This window comes from Hippoglossus stenolepis, chromosome 15, assembly GCF_022539355.2.
Source record: "Hippoglossus stenolepis isolate QCI-W04-F060 chromosome 15, HSTE1.2, whole genome shotgun sequence".
Classification (NCBI taxonomy): Eukaryota; Metazoa; Chordata; class Actinopteri; order Pleuronectiformes; family Pleuronectidae; genus Hippoglossus; species Hippoglossus stenolepis.
The window spans coordinates 19,718,284-19,744,793 of NC_061497.1; the positions used below are offsets into that span (position 1 = coordinate 19,718,284).

Below are 26,510 nucleotides of genomic sequence, written 5' to 3' on the forward strand. Positions count from 1 at the left end.
CGTCGGAATGTACCATTAGGCCCCAACACACCGGGAGGGATTTTGTTGTGACAGCGGCGGAGTCACAACCAACCCGGCGGGGGGAGACGGTAAGGAGGCGTCCATCATCTCCACCTTCCTGTGATTTAAACCCAACACGCAACTGTGCGATAAACCTGGTAAAAAAACGCGTGCACGTGTTCATGTGTTTATAAATGTCCGCGTGTATTAGACGTATTCTTCCCGGAACGTGAGGAGTTTATGTTCCCGGACGTGCAGGTTGGTACCGACCGTCAACACAAGCTAGCGAGCGTTAGCCGTCCCTGTGATTAACGTAGCTAGCTTAGCTAACGTTTTCCAGCTAACGTTAAATACACCGCAAGCTGCTTTCGCTGTGTCACCGGGTCGTCGTCGCAGCGGAGTGTCTCGTCTCTCTCCGCCCAGCGTCAGAGCCGGGCAGGCGGGTAGAAGGTGAGCGGGAGCTGCGGCGGGGGAAGTCGTGACTGTCGGTGCCAGGATGGATGATGTTCCCCGGCCTAAGGAACGTCCGTCGCCCGCTGAGCTCCAGCTGCTCACCTGCGATATTCACTTTTTTAAATTATTGAGATTCATTCGTGGTGTGCGTCGCGACTTCCGCAATCGAAATTGATTTCGCAATTTTTTTTTTGTTTTCTCTCACCCACCGTGTTGGGCCAGACGAAACTGATTTCCTATTAGCTGCACGATTCGTTATTATTCATTAAAACAAATGAAATAAAACCCCAAATGTGTAAACTGCAGTAAGAGTGATGTGCAAGTGAAGGGACTTTATTTTTGTATACCTTTGCATCTGATTAAAACTGTAATATCTTGAATATAAAGATAAATAAATTCATACTAGGCAATATCAAATCTAAATTTCTAACAATCATAATCATCACTATTATTATTAATAGGACAATAATAAAGCATTAGTCCTATAGCAAATATCTAAACAAGGTTTAGTTCTTAAAATTGTTGTTTCTTTTGAGTTTTAAGATGTTTGAGCTTCAGATTTGTCTCTTTTTTTTGCTCTCGAGTGAAGTTTGTGGTTTTAAACTCTTTATGACAAACAACAAAACCTTTTAACAATGTTACTGCAATGATTATTGTTATGGTTTTATCGCCCAGCCCCATGACAACTCTATAAACACCCTATAATCACTTCTTTGGTCTCCTCCCCATCATGTTACAGATGTTGTGTCTGATTTGATTGTCTCCTGTCTGATCTGCTGTCGTTTATTGTTTTTTGGTTTCCAGGTCATAACATAGGTTTTTTCATCCTGAATCAACAATGGCTTTCAGCAAGGGATATCGCATTTACCACAAGCTGGACCCGCCCCCTTACAGTGTCCTAGTGGAAACAAGGACCAGGGAAGAATGTCTCATGTTTGAATCGGGGGCCGTCGCTGTTCTGTGTAAGGCATCTTGTCTGATTGTCATGTGTGATAAGACTACTCTGGTAGTTTGTGAGTCTAGATGTGCTTTGGTGTTATGATTAGGTCCCAGGTTTCATTTAGCTTCAACTTTCAGGAAGAACTCTCCCGTGAATTTTCTAATAATGTGTCACTTTTGTTTACCTTTTAGCGGCAGCAGAGAAAGAGGCCATTAAAAGTACCTACAGCAAGATAGTGGACGCCTATGGAATCCTGGGCGTCCTCCGCCTAAACTTGGGTAAGCTGCAGAGTCATCTTCTCTATGTTTTGCATCTTGTTGCCTCAGAAATGTTCTGGGTCTGGTCCCCGGATTTGACCCCTAGGTTCATGTATGACTGCGAAGGCTTGTCACTGGTTACTCATAAGCTGTCCTCCACGTGACCTTGAAGTCTCTTGTTATCACAACATTGAAAAAGCTGTGTGAAAGATTAAAGCTCATAGTCTCATAGATGGCTGAGATTTGACTGGCTGGGGATTTTGTGAAAATCACTATTGTTTCTTGTCTTTAAGGTTTGATTGTATTTTTAATGCATTAGGGGTTAAACTGATGCTCCACCTTACTTCTGCAGGGGACTCCATGCTCCACAGTCTGGTGGTGGTGACAGGATGTAGCTCTGTGGGGAAGGTGCAGGACTCTGAGGTTTTCAGGGTCACACAGACAGACTTTATATCACTGAAGAATGATCCAGGAGACGAGGACCGGATCGCTGAGGTGCGAAAGGTCCTGAACTCAGGACACTTCTACTTTGCTTGGTCTTCCACTGGAGTCAGTTTGGACCTGAGTCTCAATGCACGTCGCAGGATCCTAGAAGATACTACAGACAACCGCTTCTTTTGGTAAGCACGTGAATTGATTAATGTTTCAGAGTAACAGTATTTTTGAGACGATCAGGCAAGCATTTGACTTGTAAAATACCAAAAGCTGTAGATATGAAAGAAATACACGTTCTGCAATTTGCCCAGTCTTCCATTTGTGGTGAATTCTTCTGAAAGTGTGACGTGGGGGTTGTGGGATTTGCAGCTAAGGTGTGAAAATGAACAGTTCACACTGAATTTGTTTGTGTGTTTCACTGTTGATTTCTCTCTTTATGAATCAAAAGGAACCAGTCTCTTCACCTGCACCTGAAACATTACGGAGTAAACTGTGAGGACTGGCTGTTGAGGCTGATGTGCGGCGGTGTGGAGATCAGGACCATCTATGCAGGTCACAAACAGGCCAAGGCCTGCATCTTCTCCCGCCTCAGCTCAGAGCGAGCCGGCACGCGATTTAATGTCCGGGGAACAAACGACGATGGACAGGTCGCCAACTTTGTGGAGACTGAACAGGTGAATAAGACCTTGTACTGTTTTATTAGGTGTCTCTGGTGGTAATAAATCCCTTCGATGCAGCAGTGCCAATAGGTTTAGTAGATTATAGTTGGTATTTTCTTTGTTCATCCAGTGCCAATCAGAGCAGGACAAACTGAACACAGAGCAGGAGACAGTGACAAACACACTGAAAAGCTTCAGGCAGTTTAATGTTTACATAATGTATCGTATGCATTTGTTCATCGAGTCCCATGACCTTGGTTGATACACTCTATTTAAATACTGGTTATCTATTGACTGGTCAGGAGCAAATCTGGTGGATGTCTTGTGGGGAAACAGTCTCGCTCTAACAACGTGTACCATCACTGTAAATTAATTTTGTTTAGCAATTATAATTATAGGTGCATTGTCAACAATACCATCAGTCAGTATTTTTTTTTTAGCCTAAGACATGTTTATGTGGCTATGAAAGCTCACATTTCTACTCTTTGTGGAAAATGACTAAATAAGTCACTCACATTTTCCCTTTTTGAAGTTCCTGTTTGAGCAAAGTAACAGGAAGCTGCAGGTGGGGTGCAGTAACTGAAACTACTACGATCACAATTCAGTGTAATATAGCACAACTCTCCAAAATTTGTGTTTTTAAATAACTACCACAGGTTCAGTGTCAATACTGAATAGAAAATTAACATTATAAGCTTCGCAACTGTGGCAGCTGTTGCAGGGTTTTTGTGTTGGATTGCATTGTTTTGTGAGGTGCTGAAGGTTTGTGATGTGTTTTCTTCTCATAGAGGAATTCACATGTTGCCACTTCCCTATGGTTTTTAGTCTGCTGTCACTTTCTTTTTTCTTTGGTTAGGTGGTTAGTTGTGTTGGTTTCAAGATTCATATATTTTTATTACAAGCTATGTGGGTTTTTTTTGTATCCCAACTGTTCAAATTAGTGATTTCTTTTCTACGAAAAGATGTTTTGTCACGTCGTAAATAAACCTGACCCCTCTTTCCTTTTCTCTATCACAGGTTATTTTCCTGGATGACAGAGTGTCCTCCTTCATACAGATCCGTGGGTCCATTCCTCTTTTCTGGGAACAGCCAGGAATCCAGGTAATGAAAACAAAATCTGTTCCACATAGCCAGCCTTGGATTCTGATATATCAAGAAAATCATGAAACGCTTTAATGTCATATAGCTGAGACTCACTCTGTGTGCATAGTGTAAGTGTAAACACTGAACTCTGATGAAACCTGTGGAATTCCCTCAAACAAGGATAAAAAAAACAATAATTTCTAATTGCTAAGACAGTGTAATTACACTATGTTAACACATTTTGTCCATGCTGTGTTCAGAAAAAGTCCATTAAGGGTGTTTTGTTGCATCTGAATGAGAATCGGAACCTTAGTGGACCGGATGAAAACCCCCACCTGGTATAACCCTCTTTATTTGCTCTGTGTGGTGCTGGCGCTTTTTTACTGCGGATGGGTGTTGCTCTGTGCAATGCCAAAGAACAGGGATGAAAACTAAAGCTTGCCCATTGTGGTTTTTTATTCAGGTTCCATATGTAGTTCCTGTCCAGAAAATACCAATTTAGAGCTTTACAGTAAGAACTAGGATCATCCATTTACTGCACACACCATCACTGGGATTTTCTTTCTCCTGTCCTGACATTGCACAGACTGGTGGATTAGATCAGACGTGGGTTAAGGTTAATCATAGATATAGAGGTTTGTAAAGGGCATTTTTCTGTTTTCCTCAGCTCCCAGACTTCTTTGGTCAGGTGAGAGCCTGGTCTGAAAACATCCCCAAACCACTTCCCTTCACTGAGGCTATTAATGTTCCCCTGACAACTGGATAGGTGTAAACACATAATAAGGATGGATGGAGATGTTCTATCATGTAGAGGAATAAGTCAAGGTCATATTAGTAACCTATTCAGTCCACAAGGACTTTGGTTTTGTTCAAACAAAGGGTAGCTGGTTTGGGGTTGTTTTCAGACCAACCTGTAGTCCTCCTGCTTTTACAACACTGTTGTAGCTCTTCTCCCCCTCTACCGACTGCTTGTAGGCTTACCTGCTCCTCGCCGTTCTCTCCAATTCATTCGCTGAGCAAGATAGTTTCCGATAGCTTGGATAGTTTTATCCAGAAGAGTCGTTGATCTTTAAACAGTTAGTGTAGATTACAAATACTAGTCTCTGAATCTTAACTGTATTTCTTTTGTGCAGTATTTTAAAACCCTGTTTGGAAAGATGTAAATCAATAAGCTGGTAGGATTGCCCACACTTAGAGTCCTGGTTGATGAATAAAATCTAATTATTTCTATGGTTGTTTTGGAGAAAATAAAACATCAGTGGAATATTTAATTGGTTGGAAATGAAAACTTGAGGCATCAGTCAGTCATTTACAGATTCAAGGACAAACCTTCAAATACATGGGTAATAAATACTAATATTATAGATCAATCAAAGTAAGATAGGGTGAAATATGTTGAGCTGGGGGTGGTTTTTTTGGTCTGAGGTGTACAGCTGTAACCTGAGTCCTTTCCGATGCCATCTCAGGAAGTTATTAAATATGCATCGACATGCATGACAGTAGAGATGGGAAGGACTGACAAAATGGCAGAAGCATGGAGCTAATTGTTAAGCCGTGCCAAACATGGGCCTCGCCAGAATAGGCACACACAAACATTCAAGCAGATGAATACGAAGCAGAGGGAAATATAAGCGCACAGTGCAAAAATAACCAAAGACAGAAACCAGAGATTTGAGAAAGGAAAGTCAAGTCGGAGAAAAAGCCGACAGAGCCAGAATGGGGCAGGAGGGCTGTGGATTTCATTTAGCTGGTAATAGTCTGACAGGAAGAAAGGGTGATTTTAAATGATGGAGATGATAAATCAAAGAAGGGAGGGTTGTCCACAAGCAGAGATGGGTGTGGAGGGAACGTTGTGAGTTTTTGGGAGATCTTCAGATGTCTTAAGCAGAAGCATTCCTTGCTGACATTTCATCAACACAGGGGTTAATAGCAGGTTTATGGCTCAACCTCTCACATGACACTGGTTGAACCAATGTGCAGGTTGCAGCTAAATCACAAAACAACCAGACTGGCAAAACATTTAAAGGTTAATAAGCACAAATTCATGCCCTAACAGTAATAAATGCAACCTAAAAGCAAGTTTTCATATTACGTAATACAGTTATTGTCTGAAATTCAATGCACGTTGAGACGATGATGACGTTGCAACCTGACGTCTGTTCAGTTTTTGTTTTGGCTGAATATTTCAACCCCCTGATGATATCTAGGTTTAGATAATTATTAAATTTCTTGTTTCAATGTCCAAGTGTTTGCAGGGTTTATTGAAGCTTGATGCATCAAGGAGAAAAGTGATGAGCAATAAACAAGATAACAAATGTAATTCACAATCTGAAGGTTGCCTCAGGTGGGATGTATTTAAACCCAGATAGACTCTAATGGGAATAGACTGTAGGTTTATCGGATCACCTGCATATATGTTTTACATTTTTATAGTGTTTTAATACCTACATTTTACTTTAGATTACTTGTGTTCTGTTCCACATGTAACTAAGTGACCATTAGACACTGAGACACTGTTTACTCCTCGGCTGGTTGGTCACTGCATCTTATCTTCTGATGTCTTTGTTGAGCAGATGCAGGTCAGTGACATTGAGGGGGGGGCACAGAGACCTGGTATCAAACGGGTCCCTGTGTTAAATCAGTAAAGACCATAGTTGTGACAAGTTAAGTCAGTTAAGTTGAGTGTGGCCTGTGTGGAGAGGTGGTCTAGTACAACAAGACCTAATAAGGAAAAATACCTAAAGAAGTAAAAATCCCTTCACAGAGTAGGGAACAAGTAAGGACCTGCAGTGTGGAATGAGCTGGTTTCCTTTGGGCTTGTGTCCTGCTCAGTCTGTCAAGGTGCAGTCATGTGGTGTTTGTCCTGATTTAGTCAGTATACGATAAAAATAAGAGAATATGTAGGAGAATAAACCCTCGAAAATGTTAATAAAGGTGTTGAAGAAGTATTTCAGAGATAATAAACAATATTTCTCTGCTGCTCAGTGTCTTTATGTGTACGGACACTTCTCCCCATGCTGCCCCTGTGTCGCTGTTTTCCTTCCCCACACTTTCATACTTTATTTTGGACTCAACGGTCTCATTTCCGCTGTTAAAACGTTGTTTAAAACTTCAACTTCTATCGCAAATCCATTCTCCATCACCAGGTTTTCTGTCCATCTGCAAAATGTGTTTTCGTGCATCTTTCCACTTCTGATCTGTAACAACGGAGGACTTTGTGACTTGTCTCTTTTTTGTCTTTTGTGACTGCCCCCTCTCTGCAGGTCGGCTCTCATCGTGTCAAACTCTCAAGGGGATTTGAGGCTAACGCACCAGCGTTCGAAAGGTAATTAAAACATTTTGTGTCATATGTGGACACAACTGTGTGTGTGTGTGTGTGTGTGTGTGTGTGTGTGTGTGTGTGTGTGTGTGTGTGTGTGTGTGTGTGTGTGTGTGTGTGTGTGTGTGTGTGTGTGTGTGTGTGTGTGTGTGTGTGTGTGTGTGTGTGTGTGTGTGTGTGTGTGTGTGTGTGTCATTGTCCCCAGCTGCTTTATCTGGCCTCCAACTGAGCACCACTCCTTAGAAGAGCATAGCAGACACCATAATACTATGTTTGCTGCAGCCACTGCCCTAATTACAGCAGTGAAAAGCTCTCCAGACTCTTGAATGAGACAATGTTAATTGAAGTCTTGTCCTCAGAGACAGGTTTATTGCAGGGAACAGACAGGAAACATTGGAGCCCTTGATTAGCTGTCGACCTGAGTAAATTGTCATTTATGTTTATTGCAGAAAGTTCCTTTTATAAAAGTTCTGGCCCACCTCTTGTGAAAGTCAAATTATTATTACAATGCATCTAATTGAAGGTTTGTGAGTTGTTTCTTTTATCAAATTTATTGAAATCCTCCTCATGTCCCGATAGCCATCAATAAAAAAAAGTCTTGTCTAGCCATCAATACAAATATTTGGAAGAAGCCTCACGTTACATTTGAGGATGAATCCCTTTAGCTCATCACGAATTTGCCCTCTCCCTGTCTACAGACCAGAGACTGTATATCTACAGACACATTACAGACGCAGGGTCAGCAGCAGAGAGTAATTAGTTTGATGGACTGCCACTGGGGCTTAAACCCAGGCCCTCTCCAGGGAAGATGATCACCCTAATCGCTGGGCCACACCCTGATAGCGCCCTGCTTATCACCTTTCTGTAGCCGCTCTTATCAGCCTCGCGGTAACCACGCTGTCTGTTGCTGTCTAGCTTTGAAGAGACAGTTAGTGGTTGTTTGACAGCCAGACATCTTGGACTATAGAGGACGGTCTCTGCAGGGCTGAGCTCCGTGTTTCTGACACACTTTCTTTTGTTTCTTTAACATGTCAAGACAAGTCAGACCGTATCAAATCAATCATTTCTTCACACTTTGATGTAACAAGAGATGACACATCATTCCTGCTCCTAACAGATGTTAAAAAAGCAAGCCAACATCAGAGTGTTTCAGATCACTCAGTCAACATTTCTTACATGTCTCCTCGTTAAGCCTTTCTATACATACGTATCTACTGTATTTCAAACCAGTTATACCAGATTGAGTGGCACTATTTTCTTTTACGTACCCTTGCTTTGCACTATGCCACTTTCAGTTCTATCAGACCTGTAGCTTTACAAAACAAGTAAACCTGCGTCACTGCATTTTAAGCTGTTGTTGATGATTCAGAGACGTCTTGTGTGTACAGTATTTTTAAGCTTAAAATGGAAAAAAACATGTATTGGTTCACCACTTGCCTGTGCATATTATGGGATTGTGTTTGTTTTCCAGACACTTCACTGCACTGCGGAGGTTGTACGGTAAGCAGGTGATCATCAACCTGCTTGGGAGTAAGGAAGGAGAACACATGCTCAGTAAAGCGTTCCAGGTGAGAGGAGCCATTCTCTGACATGTACAGCTTCATCTAATTAACCTCCAACATGACCGAATCCGTCCACAACACACTGACGGCAAACAATGTGTGTCAGGACAGGCGCTCTTTGTAAACCCACACACTCGCAAACAGTGAGGAATTCGTTTGAGTAGGTGGACACTACGGCCCAAGACAGACAGAGTCCCTGGATCTAACGTATCAAACACTATCAAAGTTTTTCTTTTTCACTCCCTAGGGATCAGTTATCCCAAAAACATGAACTCACGTCAGGTCACATTTTCCTCTGTGGTCATAAAGTTGTCACAAAACACTTGCTGTTGAGATTCACAACCCCACTTTGTTGGGTAATACTGAAGAGTACATTTACTACTTAGTCACACATGTTGTCTCTCGTATAAGACACCGAAAAAGATATTGTGTAGCACTCAAGTTTCATTGTTATTGTATTGTACAAAATACAATTAAAGTAAGAGCGTTGGTCCTGGTTGGTGCATAAAAGTTATAAATAACACATTGCACACATTATATCATGCAATTAAAATGACCTGAGACAAATAAGTACAATTAATAAATATAATATAGGCAGCAGATTTCACAGTCCACAGTAGTTATTGCAGCACACTTCATAATGATTACGTCACAGATAACAGATAGTTATGACTATCAGGAAGCAAAGTCAGATGTCAACAGCAGCTCATCTTAAAACATGACCTGCTAGTTCAAAGATTATTATCATAGATTTCCTTCAAATTCAAGTCACTGGTTTTGTAACAGTAAATTAAAATGTTGCTTCATGTAGAGGCAATGTATCGTGCACACACAACATGTTTGTGTAACATTGTTTGCATTGAGTTTGAATTTGTTGGATTAAGTCCTCTTCCCGTCTTTCTTTTCCAGAGTCATCTAAAGGCGTCGGAACATGCGGGAGCAGTGAAGATGGTGAACTTTGACTACCACCAAAATGTGAAGGGAGGCAAAGCAGACAAACTTCACAGTGTCCTGAAACCCCACGTCAACAAGTTTGTAGACGAGTGCGGGTTCTTCTATTACTCTGGAGAGTCCGGCATCACAAGGTGAGGAAGAAATACAAACATATTATATGAAGTGTTTAGGGTTTGGGTTATTTTTAATTTCAACGTGTCTTTGCAGGACTCAGGGTGGGACCCTCAGGACCAACTGCCTGGACTGTCTGGACAGAACTAACAGTGTACAAGCCTATTTCGCCCTCGAGGTAGGAGTCTGCCTCTGAGCACTAAGATGTGGCATTTTCATTTCTTCAGTCAAAGTACATCGTCTTTTGTGAGGATGTTTTTCCATCTAACTCTTTGCTCCTCACAACCGCAGATGCTGCCGAAGCAGCTGGAGGAAATGAGTCTGACGGAGAAACCCCAGCTGGTGGCCCGGTTCCAGGAGGTGTTCAGGACCATGTGGTCGGTCAATGGAGATTCCGTCAGTAAGATCTATGCAGGCACCGGGGCTCTGGACGGGAAGGCCAAGGTACTACTTTCAATTCCAATGACTCATAATAACAACACTTTAAGCAGCATGTATTACACAGCAGGTTGTCTGGCTGCACTTGATGTAGGATTTCTACTATGTGAGCAGAAGTGAGTGCTTTTGTTTCTTAACTCTCGTGTGCTGTCTCTTTCTGCCGTCCTCTGGACCGTCCCACCTGTCTGGTAAGTTAACGAGTGCGTTGATGTCGTATTTGAGCTGTGGGTCTGTTTCTGGTGCATTATTGATTGCAGTGTCTGTGGGTTAAATGATGATGGGATGGGACAGTTGGAACCTCTTTTTATTTATAAGTATACACCTAAAAACCTGATTTTATTTCCCTTGAGGTATCAATGAGGTATGCAATCTATATTTACTGGGGAACTCTTAAGTGCTCCTTGGAGGCTTCTGTGATTTACATTTCATTCATCATTTTCTCACTGTGGTATCATTTGCTTGAACTGGCCACATCTGCTGTCCTGATTGGTTGAAACTGGAGGGATCATTTCAAATTAGTGCCATGTGGAATTGACTCAAATTGTGTTGCACATCGATCTCTGGCAGTTTTGATCCTTTGTGGTCGGTTCACGAGTATAAATGACTTGAATCTATTTTAGGTGTTTCTCATTCACATCAACTAAAGTATAATTAGAACAACTGTTTCTTAATTATTGTGTATGTGTGTGTCTGTGTGTGTTTTGTAGACTGGGAAGCTGAAAGACGGAGCTCGCTCTGTGACGAGGACCATCCAGAACAACTTCTTCGACAGTTCTAAGCAAGAGGCGATCGACATCCTGAGACTGGGCTCCACACTCAACAGTGATTTGGCGGATAAAGCTCGGGCCTTGCTCACCACTTCCAGTCTTTATGGTAATTCTTTCCTACATGTGTAGAATAACACATTATTTATAGGATTCAACAGACATTTGGCCAAAATCTACTTATAAGTAGTGTAACAAATGTTTTTTTGTAGCTTTTACATATTGTAATAGGAAAGAATATAATTTCCTTTTTGCTCCATGAAGGAAGAATCATTTTTTGAATATGTTGATGCGTGTCTGTAACCCTGTAAGCCACAAGCTGCTCTGTAAAACAGGAGGGTTTGTCTGTGGCACGTCAAGTGGGACGTGTAATCTCCATGTGCCGGCCCTCTGTCCCAGTTAGATTACTGCTGACCGCTCTGCTAGCTTTATCTGTTCAAGCGCTGGTTTAACCCGCCCTTCTCTCCCTTCTCTCCCTCCTGCTCTTGCGCACAATCTTAGTCACTGAGCCCGTCTTACAATCAGGTATAGTAACTGAAAGACTGCCCCCGGTGGATGGATGTTTTCATCCTCTGTCACGCACTGTATTTGTCCTTCCATCTGTGTTTCCCAACTCATTGTTTATTCATTTATCAGTGGACGTTGGTAGTGGTTTAACACTCTGTCTTTTGTATTTTTATCAGATTCCTACAACAGTGAAAGAGGTTTACATTTCTTGTTGGGAAAATTTAGAGAGTGAAATGAACCATTACCAATGTTGATTATTTGATTTTTATCTGTACGTCGGTAAAGTAAAGATAAAATGTTGATAAGAATATTTATATTCCTCCTCCTGTGCCCCATTTCAGACCATTGTTTTCAACTTCCTCTCTTGTGTTTGGACCCTCTCCCATTGGTTTTGATTTGATGTTTTCCCATTTGTGTAGTTTCCTTGTGTGCCACCCTTCCGACAGACACACAAACACTCCACCACTTCACACTCTAATCGCACTCTCCTCCCATCTGCAGCCTCCCCAAGGGTATTGCTGGGAATGTGTCAGAACTACCATAAATACACAATGCCCAAGCAGATCCGGGTGTGTGTCGGCACCTGGAATGTGAACGGGGGTAAACAGTTTCGCAGCATTGCTTTCCGCAACCAGACGCTCAACGACTGGCTGCTTGATGCTCCAAAGAAGGCGGGGCATCCTGAGTTCCAGGGTACGTTGGTATTTAACTGCGTTTACTGTGGACAGGATGTGACATGGGGCAACTATAATGTGTTCAGTTAAAGACGCAGGGATGAATCTTCAGTTTGACTAGGAAATATTTATAGATACACTTCCATCTCAATTTGAAGAAGTCTTAAAAAGAAACTTTGATATTTTATAACTGTGGTGTCAGATTTTTGTGTGCATATGTTTTACTTATTTCCTCCATTAGAGAGTAGAATATTTGCAGAAAAGCCATTTTATTGGTTGGCCAATTAGCCTTTTACAGACTTCGCTATCAGCATGTTTCATTGCTGATATGTGCCAAACTTTAAAATCTTGTTTCACAGAATAAACAATACCAAAAAAAAAATGCTTTTATGTAAATTGAATTATGTTTATTTTCTTAATAGAAGTTCTATATATGTGGTTCACATCTTGTGTATTTTTTCTCTTTACAGACAGCAAAGCCAACCCCATAGATATATTTGCCATCGGTTTTGAGGAAATGGTTGAACTGAATGCCGGCAACATCGTCAGTGCCAGGTATGTGTCCGAGATACCAGCCTGAAATAACCCAGACGAGATAATGCAATAGCTGATATGTTTCTCCTTTACAAACATAAAGTACACAAAGTATTTTTTCTATGCTCCAGCATAGTATAACTATATAAAAATATATTAGTATTAGCAGTATATGATGTCCATGGATGTGCAGACTCAGTAGTGGTACTGTGGAGGTCTGATCAGACAAGACTAATATGACTTAACCCAGATGTGAATTCTTTTGATACGATGTTTTGAAAAAGAACACCAAGGTTTTTGTAAAATCAGTGACGTTCTGTATTTTTTCTTGTATTATACTATTTCAACACTATAACACATGTTTCTGTTCTTGTCTCAGCACCACGAACCAGAAGCTGTGGGCAGCTGAGCTCCAAAAAAACATCTCACGGGACCACAAATACGTTCTACTGGCTTCAGAGCAGCTGGTGGGAGTGTGTCTGTTTGTTTTCATCCGCCCACAGCATGCGCCCTTCATCAGGTATGACCTCTACATGTTGTCTCGAGAAAGGTGTAGAATTCTACTGTTATCACAGGTGTAATAATACATGTGATCTGTGTTCCAGGGATGTGGCCGTGGACACTGTAAAAACTGGAATGGGCGGAGCCACAGGCAATAAAGGTGGTGTTGCCATCCGCCTCCTGTTCCACACCACCAGCATCTGCTTTGTCTGCTCCCACTTCGCTGCTGGCCAATCACAGGTCAAGGAGAGGAATGACGACTACAGTGAGATCACGCGCAGGCTCAGCTTTCCCATGGTAATAATAATATGAACTCATCCATCAGCGGCCACAGACTCAAGTTCATACTGTCATTTTATTGATTGCCTGGAACTGATGTCATATTTGCAGACATGAACTATTCCAGTGTAGACAGAGGGGTGAAAGTCGAATTAGTTTTATACATTCCACCATCTTCCCTCCTGAAAGAGAGCATGCAAGCTCCAGGGCGCTGGAGTGTACAGAAGAAATAAAGCTGACAGAGAGAGAGAAGTGTTTAGTGTGTTAAACTGAAGTAAACATGGCTCGTAATAATCTTAACTGTTCATTCTCCTTTTTGCTTAACTGCATCTGTCTTGTCCCCCAGGGTCGTCTGCTGTACTCGCACGATTATGTGTTCTGGTGCGGAGACTTTAACTATCGCATCAGCCTGCCCAACGAGGAAGTGAAAGAACTCATCAAACAGCAGAGCTTGGAAGCCTTGACAGCTGGAGACCAGTTGTTGGATCAGAAGAATGCTGGTTTGGTATGGCCCGAAGAATACATGCATATTTACAGCACTACTGACTGTATCAAGAGAAAACACATTACTGTGAGATCTGTGAAAAAAAAAAGGTTTTATAGACCTTTCAGCAATTAAAGGATGTATGTATTATGTCTTAAATAAAAGCACAGTAGAAAAACACACATTTAAACTGAAGCTGATAATAAAATACTCCCTTCTCCCGCAGGTCTTCCGAGGTTTTATCGAGGGAAAGTTAGATTTTGCTCCCACCTATAAGTATGACCTCTTCTCGGAAGATTATGACACTAGCGAGAAGTGCCGCACACCAGCCTGGACTGACCGTATACTCTGGAAGAGGAGGAAGTGGAACTTTGACAAAACGGGTGAGACACAGAGCCACTGTCACTCTCACTACGCTGTAACACTGGCATAAATGATCCTGCCTTCTTTGGTTCATCGCTCAAAACTAAAAACCACAGCACTAAAACTTCAGAATACTTAATCTGTAAATGTACTTCTTGCACTACTTGTAGCTGAGGAGATGAATATAGTTGGTGCAGCTTCTACATCTTGTGAGAATGAGGAGGATCCAGACAACCCTTGGAACCCCGGCACTCTGAAGTACTATGGCAGGGCTGAGCTTAAGACCTCAGACCACAGGTAACAACAGGATATTTATTTTTAGAGCTGACCAAGTTGTCTTTGTTTCATTTCTCTTTGTCACATCTGTGTCAAGTGAAAACTCATATGAGCTAAAGCAAAGGTAACCACTTCCCTTCTGTGTCGTCTGGTTTCAGGCCTGTGGTGGCGATAATGGACGTGGACATCCTGGAGGTCGACCCAGATGCTCGGCACCAGGTTTACAAAGATGTCATTGCCATGCAGGGGCCTCCAGACGGAACCATCCTAGTGTCGCTCTGCACCTCCGGCCCTGACGACTACTTTGACGATACGCTCATAGACGAGCTGCTGGACAAGTTTGCTCAGTTTGGAGAGGTCATCCTCATCAGGTGAGCCTGACTTCCTGACTCTGAAAGACGTATGTGACCATCATTACGTTGGACTACATTGATGGTGTCCTTGTTTGTGCAGGTTTGTCGAGGAGAAGATGTGGGTGACTTTCCTGGAAGGTTACTCTGCTCTCGCTGCTCTTTCGCTCAGTGCTTCCACTGTAAGTCATCACAACTGAATCTAAAATACTTCAAAGCTTTAAAGATGCTCCCCTGAGTCTTCACATTAAAAATATTGAATATGTACCCATCTCTATCTTTTGGTGGAACACTGTTTAGTTAGATTTATGTCAAAATAATTCTCTCTTGCCTACACCTCTTGGTTAGGTCCTTGGCAAAGTGATTGACATCCGTCTGAAGAGTTCAGGCTGGATCAAGAGTCTGGAGGAGGAGATGAGTGTGGAGAGGATCTGTGGAAGTATCCCCACCTCAGCTAGCTCCACTCTGCTGGCTGAGGACACGGACATGGGCGACGATGATTACGACATGGAGGGTGAGCAGCCGCATGTAATCTCAACCCCTATCCTCAGAAATGTAGACTGTGTATTCCTGTTTATGTTTATTAATTCCCGCCCTCTTGTCTCCTGCACCAGGTGATGTGGACGAGGAGGTGGAGGAGATCCTTCCCCAGCACCTACAGCCTGGAGCAGGCGCGGCAGGATCCTCGCCTCTGCCCTCCCCCCACAGCAGCCCCAGTCCCTCCCCGACCCACGGAGAACCATCGGCCCCCAGCAGACCCAGTCGTGCACAGCAACCCTCCCGACCATCGCAAGGTGAATAACACCTGAAATCAGGCGGCTAAAAGTGCAGACCAATCATATGTCCGGGTTGCGGTCTTGAATATAAACTGTAATTCTGCTCTGTTTGTGATGCATGGAAGCTGATTTAAGTCCATCGTCAGTGAGGAGAGGAAGTTCAGGTAATTCCACGTGTGTTTAGTGTTAGAAGCCTCGTAGTGTGTTTACTAGAGCAGTTTTAAACTGTGTGCAGTGTTAGCTTTATCTTTCCTTAAATCACAATTGTGCATGAGGGTGAAACCGGAGGATGACACGGTGTGAAGAAATGTTCTTTCTTTTTACTTTAATGGCATTAAGTCATGCACTTTTCAAGAGAAGTTGGAATGTAGTGGAAACGGTATAAAGGTTCTTTTGTGTATTGCGTGAATGTGGAAGTTCTCAAATTAGGCAATCGCACACACGTCTAGTTGTTCTCAGGTGAACCACTCCCTTTTCATGTGTAAACCTGCTTCTCTTTCATTGTTTTTTAATTCCAGGGCCTCCTGTTGACTTCCAGCCGGGTGCCCCCACATCTCTATGCCTGGAGCCCAAGCGTGCACCTCCCCCTCGTCCTAATGCACCTCCAGCCAGACCAGCACCCCCTCAACGTCCACCTCCACCTTCAGGTAAAGAGTCACCGTCAACCACTGTGTATACAGTTTATTAAAACCTAGTTCACTCCTCCAATGCTAATCAGAGCAAATTAATAACATCCTGAAATGGGGGTATTTCATTTTTCCTCATGGTACAGTGTGAGGTACTTTAGGCATGCGTTAACATTTTCACCTTTGTCCCACTGCTTCCACTCATTCCTGAAGGAGGCATGAGCCCTCTTCCAGTTAGGAAGAACTCTGGAGGTAAAGTCAGTGCTGTAGACCTGTGTGTTTATGTGCATTCAAAGTAGTGGCTGCTGTTTTCCATCTGCTGCTGCACACAGAGAAGCACATTGCATTAGTGCTGATTCAGCAAGCTGTCATTTCAGGCTGAGCAGCTTTTGTGTGTTGTGGGATTTCTGATTGGATGAAACACCCGATCTCTGTGTGCAAACTCTATATCCCACATGCAGAGCTGCATGCCGTCATATCCTGTAGGTGTCCCCTGAGTTTGTGAAACCTGACCTCGCATACGTATGACTGCTGACAGCTTCCTGGAGTATTTCAGACCACGCTGCTTTTTTGTTTCTCGGCTGCATCATCATAGAAATAGTTCCTTTGCAACGATTGAATGATATTTTAAAACACAGGCAGGAAAATGTATTTATTCACTGAAATATCAAAATGACGTGACCCTCTCCTACATCTGAATGTTTGTACACGCTGCTGCGTTCTCCTCGGGTTCCGCCTCAGCTTTTCAACTTGGTGAGTGTTAGATTAAGTGTGTGTTCATGAGTTTATGGTTCAGTTTATGGTTGAATTCAGAATCCAGCTCTGCTTGTGCATCACATAATGAGTCACCTTTTTATCTTTCTGGAGATGGAAGTTGTAGATAAAATGTAGCTGGTCTTGTAGTGATATTAACTTCAATACCTGTGGTGTGTATGTGAGTACTGTAAACTGTCCCTGACCAAGAGAGTGTTGCCCTTATGTGAATTTATTATATCTGACGGTAGCTGGTAGTTTTAGTTGTAGTAAAAGTTTTTTAGAGTAAGATCTGTTGGGGTTTTTGTTGTTTCTTGCTCTATTTTATTTTGAAAATACCGTTTCCCCTCTTTGACTTCAAGACTATGGCGAGTGTCCCAGCCCTCTGCTCGGTAGGAGAGGCAGTGAAGGTAACTGGCTCGCTGGTGTTTGGTTTTTAAATGTCACCTGATCCCTGTAGTCTTACACCAAGTGATCGATGTTATTGATACCGTTTTAATATTGATGGTTCACTGCTGACTAGTTGTGCATCCTTGTGGGCAACCTTAGCCGTGCGTGTGTGTTTGTGTGTGAGAGATGTGCTTAGTAGCCTGTAGAAAAACTAGATTATTTAAATGCAGAATAAGTTGGTAAGAGGTTAAAGGACCAGGGGGAACAAATTTACTTTCACAACTACTGTGCCACTGCAGGAAATTCAAATTTTGTACTCAGAAGACCACATTTAATTTTCAGTGGTAATTATAAAACCCTAACAAACAGGTGTCAGGTGCATTTTACCATTACAATCATTTGTATTTTGGTCAGAAAGCAAATATCAGGGCGGATATGCATCAAAACACTGCTTCTTTAATCACTTAGATAATTTAATTAGAGGTAACATTGTAAAAAAAAAAACATGATACCTCATTCATACACACTGTCATTCTGGATGGGAAATGTATTTATTTATTCAATATAGTCTTGTCATAAACTTTAAAATGGTCTTAAAGTCAGCTGCACCTCAGTAATGCACTGGTTTAAATGGGGGGGGGGTCCTCAGGAAATAAATATTCAGATTCACAGCATCTCAGACTTCACCGCTCTGCTGCTTTATTACCACCATCTGCTGTTGTTAGTGCTTCTTGTAAAGTGTTGTCGTGGGGGAACGCCTGCATCCCCACTCTGTGTATGACAGTCATGTGGTTTGGTTTCCTTTGTGCTGCAAAGGACCAAAAAGCCCGGCTCTTCCTCGGCCCTCTGCTGCTGCAGGTGAGTTCCTCAAAGCCCGACGCAGCCTCACTTAGCACCAACGTACCACGTGAGGCAAAAGGGTTGTTACTCCATTATTTGTCCCATGAAAGCCAGTCGTTGTGAGGGGATGTGGGGTCTGTGATGACCCTGTGTTGTGTGTTCATGCCCCTGACACAAAATAAGCCAGTCTCAGGTTGGAGGATAAGGTTTGGTTGCGTAGCCTTTTGGTGACTTGGCCCGTCATCACCTGACCCATTTGCATGGTGTGTGTGTGTTTAGCTAAATCCCTTTGTCCCAGTAAAGAGTGTGTGTGTGGTTAACAGGGTTGACTTACATTTGGTGGCTGTTCGGTGAAGTGTGACACAGAATGAAGACATCTAAGCGGCGTGAGAACATGTTCACAGGCTCAAAGAGGAGTTCAGTTAGAGAACCGTAAAAAGAGGAGTTGTGTGGTAGCAGTTGGCTCAAAGAACAAGGGCTGCCTCTCTCCCAGACCTTCTGCAGCTTAGGAATGACTTCAGTCATCATTAGTAATGAAGTCAGGCAAAAGGAATTTGGTCTGTTATAGGTTGGGGCCGTGGTTTTCAGTGGACTTCAAGTGTGGTTTGCTATTTTTGGGGTATTTTTCAGTCTCCAGAATTTCCCATCTGTCTAAGCGCACCTGCTTTTCCTCAAGGCTCTCTCTGGGACTTGATAAATACTTAAGAGAGGGATTTTTGTGGCTAATGTCGCTGTTTTTTCTGTCTTAACTCTTTCAGCTCGAGGAGCAGCAGGAGCTCCTGCGCCTGGAGGTTTCCCCAGACCGGTGAGATTACAAATTGTTCCTTATAAAAGGATTGTGACTATTCCTGCCCTGATTTCTGCCCAACTTCTAAATGTCTTTAAATTTTTTATTCCCTCTTCCTCTTCTAGAATATCCCTCCTCGAGCCGGGGTGATCAGTATTCCCCCACAGTCTCGCCCACCACATCCTTCTCACCCAGGAGCACCTAGACCGATACCAGAAATGCATCCTGGAGCCCCCCGACCCATCCCGGACACCCATCCTGGAGCCCCTCGACCTGTGACCGGTGTCCTGGAGAAACCCACTGACCTGCCTTTGGGTAATAGAAAAGATTATCCCTATGAGAATGTTAATTCATGTGGTGCAGTGAATTTAAACTCTTGCTCTGTTCCCTCCCTCAGGCCCTCCACTCTCAGGACCACTTCCTGCAGTGAGACCCCAGGCTCCATCAGAAATGCCGCCCCAACCTCCTGCCCCCTCAGTTCAGTCCCAGCTCCCACGACCGATCCAGCCCACACTTCAAGCTCCGCTCCAGCCGCAGCAGGCTGCAGCTCCCAAAGGAGGATTTCCTCCTGCTGCTGCTGCTGCAGCTGCCTCCCCTGCTGGGCCTCCGCAGGGTCTGGCCTCTCCCAAACCCCCACCACGTTCCCGCTCCTCTCACGTTCTGCCGCCTGATGACGCCAAGCCTGAGACGGCCCCAGCTGCACAGGTTAGTGACAACTTCCTTTTTATTCAATTATTAGAAGAAAAAGAAAGTTCCTGTTCAAATTCTGCTCCTTAGAGAAGATGTTTTCTGCTACATTATGATAACTGCAGGCGGTGGATTGTGACTGTTGAGCTTCTTTTCTGCCTCATCATGAGATGAGCTTGGTTGTGTGTCATTCTTCCTGCTTTTGTCTTTCTGATACGTTTGTCTCTCTCTCACAAGCCGGAGAAGCCCTCAGGGTGACAGGTACTTGATATTACAACCACCTCTTTCGTCTCATCCTCCATAGCACAACAGTCTCTGCTCTGATGTTAATACACCCAGTAACCTCCTCTTCCTCCTTCTCCTCCTTCTCCCTCCTCCTCCTCCTCCTCCTCCCTCCTCTCTCATTCTCGTGTTTGAATTTCATTTGTTTTTTACGTCTCGCACGTTATTTTAACCTGGATGTTTTTTAGTCTACAGCGTTGTTTTGTGTCAGGACCACGGAATGGGGCATTATTTGTTTTTGTTGGTCGACATTTCAAACCATAAATGACATGAAAGAAAAAAACGAAAACAGATGAAATGTGATGTCTGTTGTCGGCCATGTTTCCCTCACTCGTCCTTTCATATCTGCTCGCTGAGGTTCATGTGAGCAAATATGCAATGACCTCATGACTTGATTTGACATTTTGTTTAATTTGTATTATTTCACTCATTTGTATTAGAGTTAGTGTTTGTATGTGCACTGTGATATATAAACCAGTTGTTAGTGAGGTTAACACAACACATGTTTAGAACTGTTTTGTAGTAGCCAGATTAAAGGCACCCTGCAGAGTTTTGGATCAGTGACATTGTGGATCAATGTCTTAAAGATCACGTCCTCGTTGTTTTTAGTCAAATCAAGGCTGCGCTGTGTGTGGGTGACTCTGTGCACTTCACTGCTGACTCCAGAGGAAGATGATGCTGATGTGATGTGTGCACACAAGCCATAAAACACAAATAGAAAACACCCTAGATAAACAGCTGCACACATCCAATGAGTTGCAAAGCTAGACCTTCGTGTCCATTGTGATCAAAAATCCCTCTTAAAGGGAACTATGTGACTTTCTCATGTGCCACCGATTGACATTTAACGTTAGTAATTGACCAAGACGTGCAGAAATGCACCATCAAAGAATAAGGGGGGGGGGGACCGCTCACCGATGTAAACATGAATATAAACAATTCAAATTTCTAAATAGTCATATACCTGCGTTCAGTTGACTGATGTCACACTGGTAAACTGATGTTTACCAGTGTGGAAACCTTTTATTTTACAGAATAAACAGAAAAGATCAGCCCCCAAAAATCTATCTCTAGTTTGAGGCACTGAATGTGATTTATTGTTTAAAAAAAAGCTCCACAGGGTTTCTTTAATCTCAGAGATAAACAATATGCATTATCAACATAGGTTAAATTAGATTAGATTCTCCAATAATCTTTTTACAATGTATTCGTAATGGTATTTTCTCTCTTTCCTGTCTAGACCAATGGACTGAATGGACTCCAAAACGAAGCACAATGGAAGCCTGACCCCTTCGAAACACTCCTCTCCTCCTCTTCCTCCTCCTCCTGGCACACCACCCAGTCCCTGACCAGAGGCTCCTCTCTGCGAGCTCCCCCCTCTGTTCCTCCATCTACATTCTCCTCCAGCACTCTCCCCTCATCCTTCTCCCTGCAGCCCTCTGCTCTGTCAGACCTGCAAGCGCTCGATTCATCCTCCTCTTCCTCGCTCTCCACCCCATCGCCACTTGCCTCCACCTTGCTACCGCCTCCTCCGGCCCCGTCTCGCAGTCGCTCGCAGGAAACGCTGCGTGCCTCCCCCTGCCCCTTCCCGACTGAGTCGCTTCCTGCCCGACCCAGCAGCACCAATCCCTTCACAGGTCCGCTCACACAGCTACATCGCTCGCTCACCCCGGACTTCAGCGTCCAGCGTCCAGGCCCGGCATCAAACCCTCAGAGGCCCATGCTTGCTCTCACTCAGCCACTCATTCCCACTCGTTGTCCAGCAATGGTCCCTGCAGCTGCACCCGCCTCCCAGCTCCAGGGGACAATGTCCCTTTTTGCACCTTCATCCATGCTCAGTCCTGCACCCCCGGCTCCCTTCACCCCCGACCCATCTCCTGCTCCTGCCTTGCCTCTGGCACCACCCTCCTCCATCCCACCTACCATTGCCCCTCGCTTACAACCTCCTCCACCGGGAGGCAACCCAACCAAGCAGTGGGTCACTTTCGACGATGATTTGGGTTTCTCAACCGCGACAAAAACACCACACATCCCCGTCGTCCCTTCCAATTCCCTTCTGCCCCAAACTCAGACTCCTCGCTCTGTGTTCGACTCGGAGCCCGACTGGTTATCCACGGCCCCTTCGGCATTCCCGACCCTCCCTCCTCCCGTCTCTACCAGAACTGCAACTGCTAACCCCAAACTCCCAGAGGGTCCCAGTGACAGCTGCTTCTTCCCCGGGGAGTCGACAGAAAGATAGGATCCCCCTTAATATGTAAAGGGCATGTCCAGATATGTATAGACCAATGACAAAATGTGTATATGTTTGTGTGTATGTACAAAAGAGACAGTATTTAAGTAGTACAGACCATTCCCCTTCTTAAACACAGGAAAGGATTTATATCTTGAGCAGAATAATGAGACGCGTGTTCCAACTTTACCCCACAGATATTAGCTTGTTCCCTAATATTTACATTTATTTTAATATAAATCGTTCCGATGTTTATTTGTATCCATAGCAGCAGACGTGCCTGTGTCTACAGTATACAGTTAAACAAAGTATATCTATACGCACAAATCATTTGTGTAAGCACCTGTGCAATATCAAGACACGTCTCTGGCCGTAAAGTACGCCGCCTCCGCCTGCGAGGATCCACCTGAATCAATGTTGCCTCCATATTTACGAACACGCTGCGGTTTATATCCCTCATTTCTGACTGATCTGTGCATCAGAGGAGATGATCATCTTCTACTTTCTCAATTTTGTCATGTAGATTTGCTGCTGTACGCAGCAGTTAGATACACAGAAATACTTGTAAATGTGTTTTTTTGAGGGGGGCCAGGTTAAAAGTCACATTGTGTGCTAGCTTTTTTCATGAATGTACTTTATGTTGCACTGGGTTTGGTCATTGCCTCCTCGCTGACGCCACAGCGGCGGCATGACTCGGCGTCATAGTGAAACTGCCGCAGGACTGACGCTCATCCACCTGATAGCAAGACACATTCTCTCTCTACTCAGTCATCACTCTGTCTATAGGCCGTTCCGCTTAGCTGAATATATTTTGTAGCTCTATATCAAAAACCTATACATAGTGGTTATGTATATATTAACGTTTTCAATATGGAAACTCTTGGCTAATTGTGCGTGTGTGTTTTTGTGATAACCGTATCAGTGGTTTGCACAATGTAACTGATATGCACTGATATGCTGTACGTGCGCTAAGACGACAACGACAAAGACGATAGCCTGAACAGATGAGAGGGATTTCTTCCTCATTTCCACTTCCTCCTTGATTTATCCAAAGCATCAAACCGTGCTAGTGTAGATTCAGAGAATGGGGCTTCGTGTGTCTGTGCGCGTGTGTTTGCTTCCTACGAAGATTTGAGTCTGCGAGCGTGGCGTGAAACGCGCCGTGCGTAATAATAAGAGGGCACATTTACCAAGCTTTTACTTTCCGAAAAACATTTACTCTAAATACTCTATTGTTGATACTGTGGTGAGAAGTGACGTGTCGTGTTTGAGGTGCATATCGTCCGTTTATGTGTTTGACAGTGTTTCTGTTTGGATGTAAGTGTGTGTACAGGGTTAACTGTGGAACACCAGAGCTTTTCCCCTCAGACGTCTTCTCTTATATAAGAACACTGTGTATTTGCTTACAGGTTCAGAACTCGCAGCCTCTGTATTAACTCACTCGTGGCTCTAATCGTATCCCTGCTCTCCAGTCTGCTGACAACAAGCACCGCTGTATGCGAAATAGCAAACAATACAAGACAAAGGACTTTATTCCCCTTTCAGAGCACCCACCACCTGAGTGAGAATTCCAGCGCTAATGGAAGACTATAAGTTCACTGCGTATACAGACTCTTAAAAACTGCACTGTACGGTCGGACCCTGAATGCATCGCCAGAGAACATTTTCCAGTGGGCTGTTTGTTGTGTTGCTCCCAGGTCCCCGTGCGGCACACATTCCAGACGGGAGTGTGATCCGAGTGTTGGGTGTCAAATTCTTCCACATGTGATATCTAACCCGTAGCTGTTTCCCTCTGGTTCGAGAGCCTCGCTGATTCCTTAATCATTCTTAAGGTGTGCGTATGTGTGGGTGTGTGTGTGGTGTTGTCAAAGGTGACGTGTCAGTAATTCTTTGTTCACCTACTTCACTCGGTTGACAACGACGACAAGCAATAGTTTAGCGAAAAGGGATCAGTGAGAGCACGGTCCTCCCTAACACGACACACAGCAGCTGATGAAGACCCATCAGATGGGTCTTCCCTTCTCAAATCTCAAGAAACGATTTAATTAAAAGCATTTCAATGGTTCACGGAGGATAAAACGTGCGAACCAAGAAAGCACCAGCTGGATAATGCTTATCGCGCTCTATCTAATCACATGATTATGAGTAAAATCTATATCTGCATTAACAGTAGATGACTAGCCAGTGCTTTTGTGTCACGTCCTGTTCCGAGAGGAAATTTTATAGGAAACAATTTGCTCCTTTTTGTGAGGTCGGTGTCCCTTTTTATGGCTATAACCCCCCTAGTGTATAAGAGTCTGTGTTGTTCAACATATTCTGTGCGTATTCAAGAGAAAACATGACGCTGCGACTCATGTCAATATCCCGACGTTCCATATTTTAAGTGCACAGCTGATTGCACAGTTATGTATGAAGCAGTTCATGTTGTATGTATGCAAAAATAAATGTTCGTTGACCTGAGTGTTTTGTTTTGATTGCAGACACTTTACTGCACGACATATATATTACACACTTGTAAACTAATCATGTACTTAGATTCACTTATCTTTATCTTCTAATTTATTAATTTAAATTTAGGGTCTAGATGTTATTTTTCAAAGGTTAAATATCACACAGGGACTCGTTTATATGGACACAGGGTCACCTTTGCATCAGAACCACTGAATTGATCTGTATCTTGTTGTATTATGGGGCCTGAATATTTCTTTACACTTTCTTTTTTGGCTATATTCTAACTTAAATAAATAATTTAGGCTCTTCCTTTTTTCTTTTACAATTCTACCATAAGAACTAGATTATCGTGAAGGATTGTCCGGCCTTGGCAGAGGTCATGAACTCTACTCCGTGTCATTCTAGTTGCTGATTTTGTTGACAGTGAAAAAATAAACTTTATATTTTATTCGATATAAATGTCATATTCATTTCACCAACTGAGTCTTATAAACCAACCCAGCAGTAAAGCTGGTGCACGTGACTCCTGATCTAAAATATATAATTAGATTTAGTTTTTTTCCTCCACAAAAGTCTGGCAACCTGCAGAAACTATATCAGATTTAAGATCAAACAGTAGTTATTCCCTCACACTAAGCTTCACCCTGTTGACCACAGTTAAAGATAAAAAGACACTTTTCACTTCATCACTGGATTATTTTTGATGTATTTAGGGCCCGAGCACCGAACAGTAGGAGACCGTAGGAGGCCCTATTGAAATTGTAAGGATAATTTTTTTTTTTTCAGGCAAATGAATTGGCTTTTTGAGGGCTTTAACATGCTCAAATTGTTACCAAAGTTTGCAGAAAATTAGAAAGTGGTGAAAATGTACGTATTCTGGAGTAGTTTTAAATGGGCGTGGCAAAATGGCTCAACAGCGCCCCCTGGAACGCAGCCCCTGAGTTCACATTGACCGATCTTCACAAAAATCGATACACAGGTGTATCATGACCAGACAAACACAAAAGTCTCAAGGAGCATTATGAAAAACGCAACAGGAAGCCCGCCATTTTGCATTTAGTGGCCATTTTGGCCATTTTTCACATTTTTACTTTGACGAACTTGTCCCAGGGCTTTCATCAGATCAACTTCAAATTGAGATGAGTATGACACTCATCAGTGTGACTCATGTCACTCGTTAGTTTGTATCTCCATCAACAAGATGGAGATACAAACTAACTCAAAGATCGATTTTTCGTCACACGGTGTGACCGTGGCATGGCGTCAAAGTTTGATTACACGCCATCAAAACACGATGTTCTGTATCTCGGACATGGACCATGAATCCTTTGATGCTGAGCCATCAACAAACAACTCCACTCCTGCAGTGACAGTGTCAGTGGTCATAGATCAAAGGAATCTTTGATGTCTTGCACATCTCTCTCTCTCTCTTTCTCTCTCTCAGAATTGGGACATTTCCTCAAACCGTGTAAACATTGAGGTACAAAGGAGACGATGTTGTCATAACTCCACTGTGCATTGTCCTATCACCACCAAACTTCTGTCTCATGATCAGAGTCCAAGCCTGAACAGCTCTATGTGTCAATATTTCCTCAGTGTCATAGCGCCACCTACTGATTCACCATGAAACAGGAAGTACTTTGTAAATCCACTCGTTATCCAACCGGCCCCGAACTACTGACCTATGATCACAATCCTGACCTGAACAGCTCCATATATTAATATTAGTGCAGGGTCATAGCGCC

At 43.3% G+C, this 26,510-nt stretch overlaps 1 protein-coding gene across 17 annotated transcripts; it reads left to right on the top strand.

Annotated features, from left to right (window-relative positions):
- Nucleotides 1–36: 36 nt before the first annotated feature.
- synj1 (synaptojanin 1) lies at nt 37–24,774 on the top strand. 17 transcript variants are annotated; one of them, XM_035178285.2, is made up of 35 exons: nt 37–89; nt 1,258–1,415; nt 1,585–1,671; nt 2,003–2,270; nt 2,534–2,759; nt 3,762–3,845; nt 4,088–4,165; nt 7,091–7,152; nt 8,618–8,714; nt 9,618–9,793; nt 9,870–9,951; nt 10,065–10,217; nt 10,919–11,084; nt 11,477–11,500; nt 11,984–12,175; nt 12,627–12,711; nt 13,070–13,210; nt 13,296–13,488; nt 13,817–13,975; nt 14,181–14,337; nt 14,488–14,614; nt 14,752–14,964; nt 15,047–15,125; nt 15,292–15,457; nt 15,558–15,737; nt 15,845–15,883; nt 16,238–16,366; nt 16,559–16,597; nt 17,087–17,098; nt 17,461–17,508; nt 18,305–18,346; nt 19,087–19,133; nt 19,241–19,430; nt 19,513–19,820; nt 21,325–24,774. In XM_035178285.2, exons 2-35 carry the CDS (start codon nt 1,292–1,294, stop codon nt 22,321–22,323), a joined length of 5,172 nt encoding a protein of 1,723 aa, XP_035034176.1. In that variant the 5' UTR covers nt 37–89; nt 1,258–1,291; the 3' UTR covers nt 22,324–24,774. The 17 variants fall into 17 exon arrangements, with proteins under 17 accessions (XP_035034176.1, XP_035034175.1, XP_035034177.1 ...); XM_035178284.2 differs by having other exon boundaries at nt 54–158; XM_035178286.2 differs by lacking the exon at nt 37–89 and adding an exon at nt 108–258.
- The last annotated feature ends 1,736 nt before the right edge of the window (nt 24,775–26,510 follow it).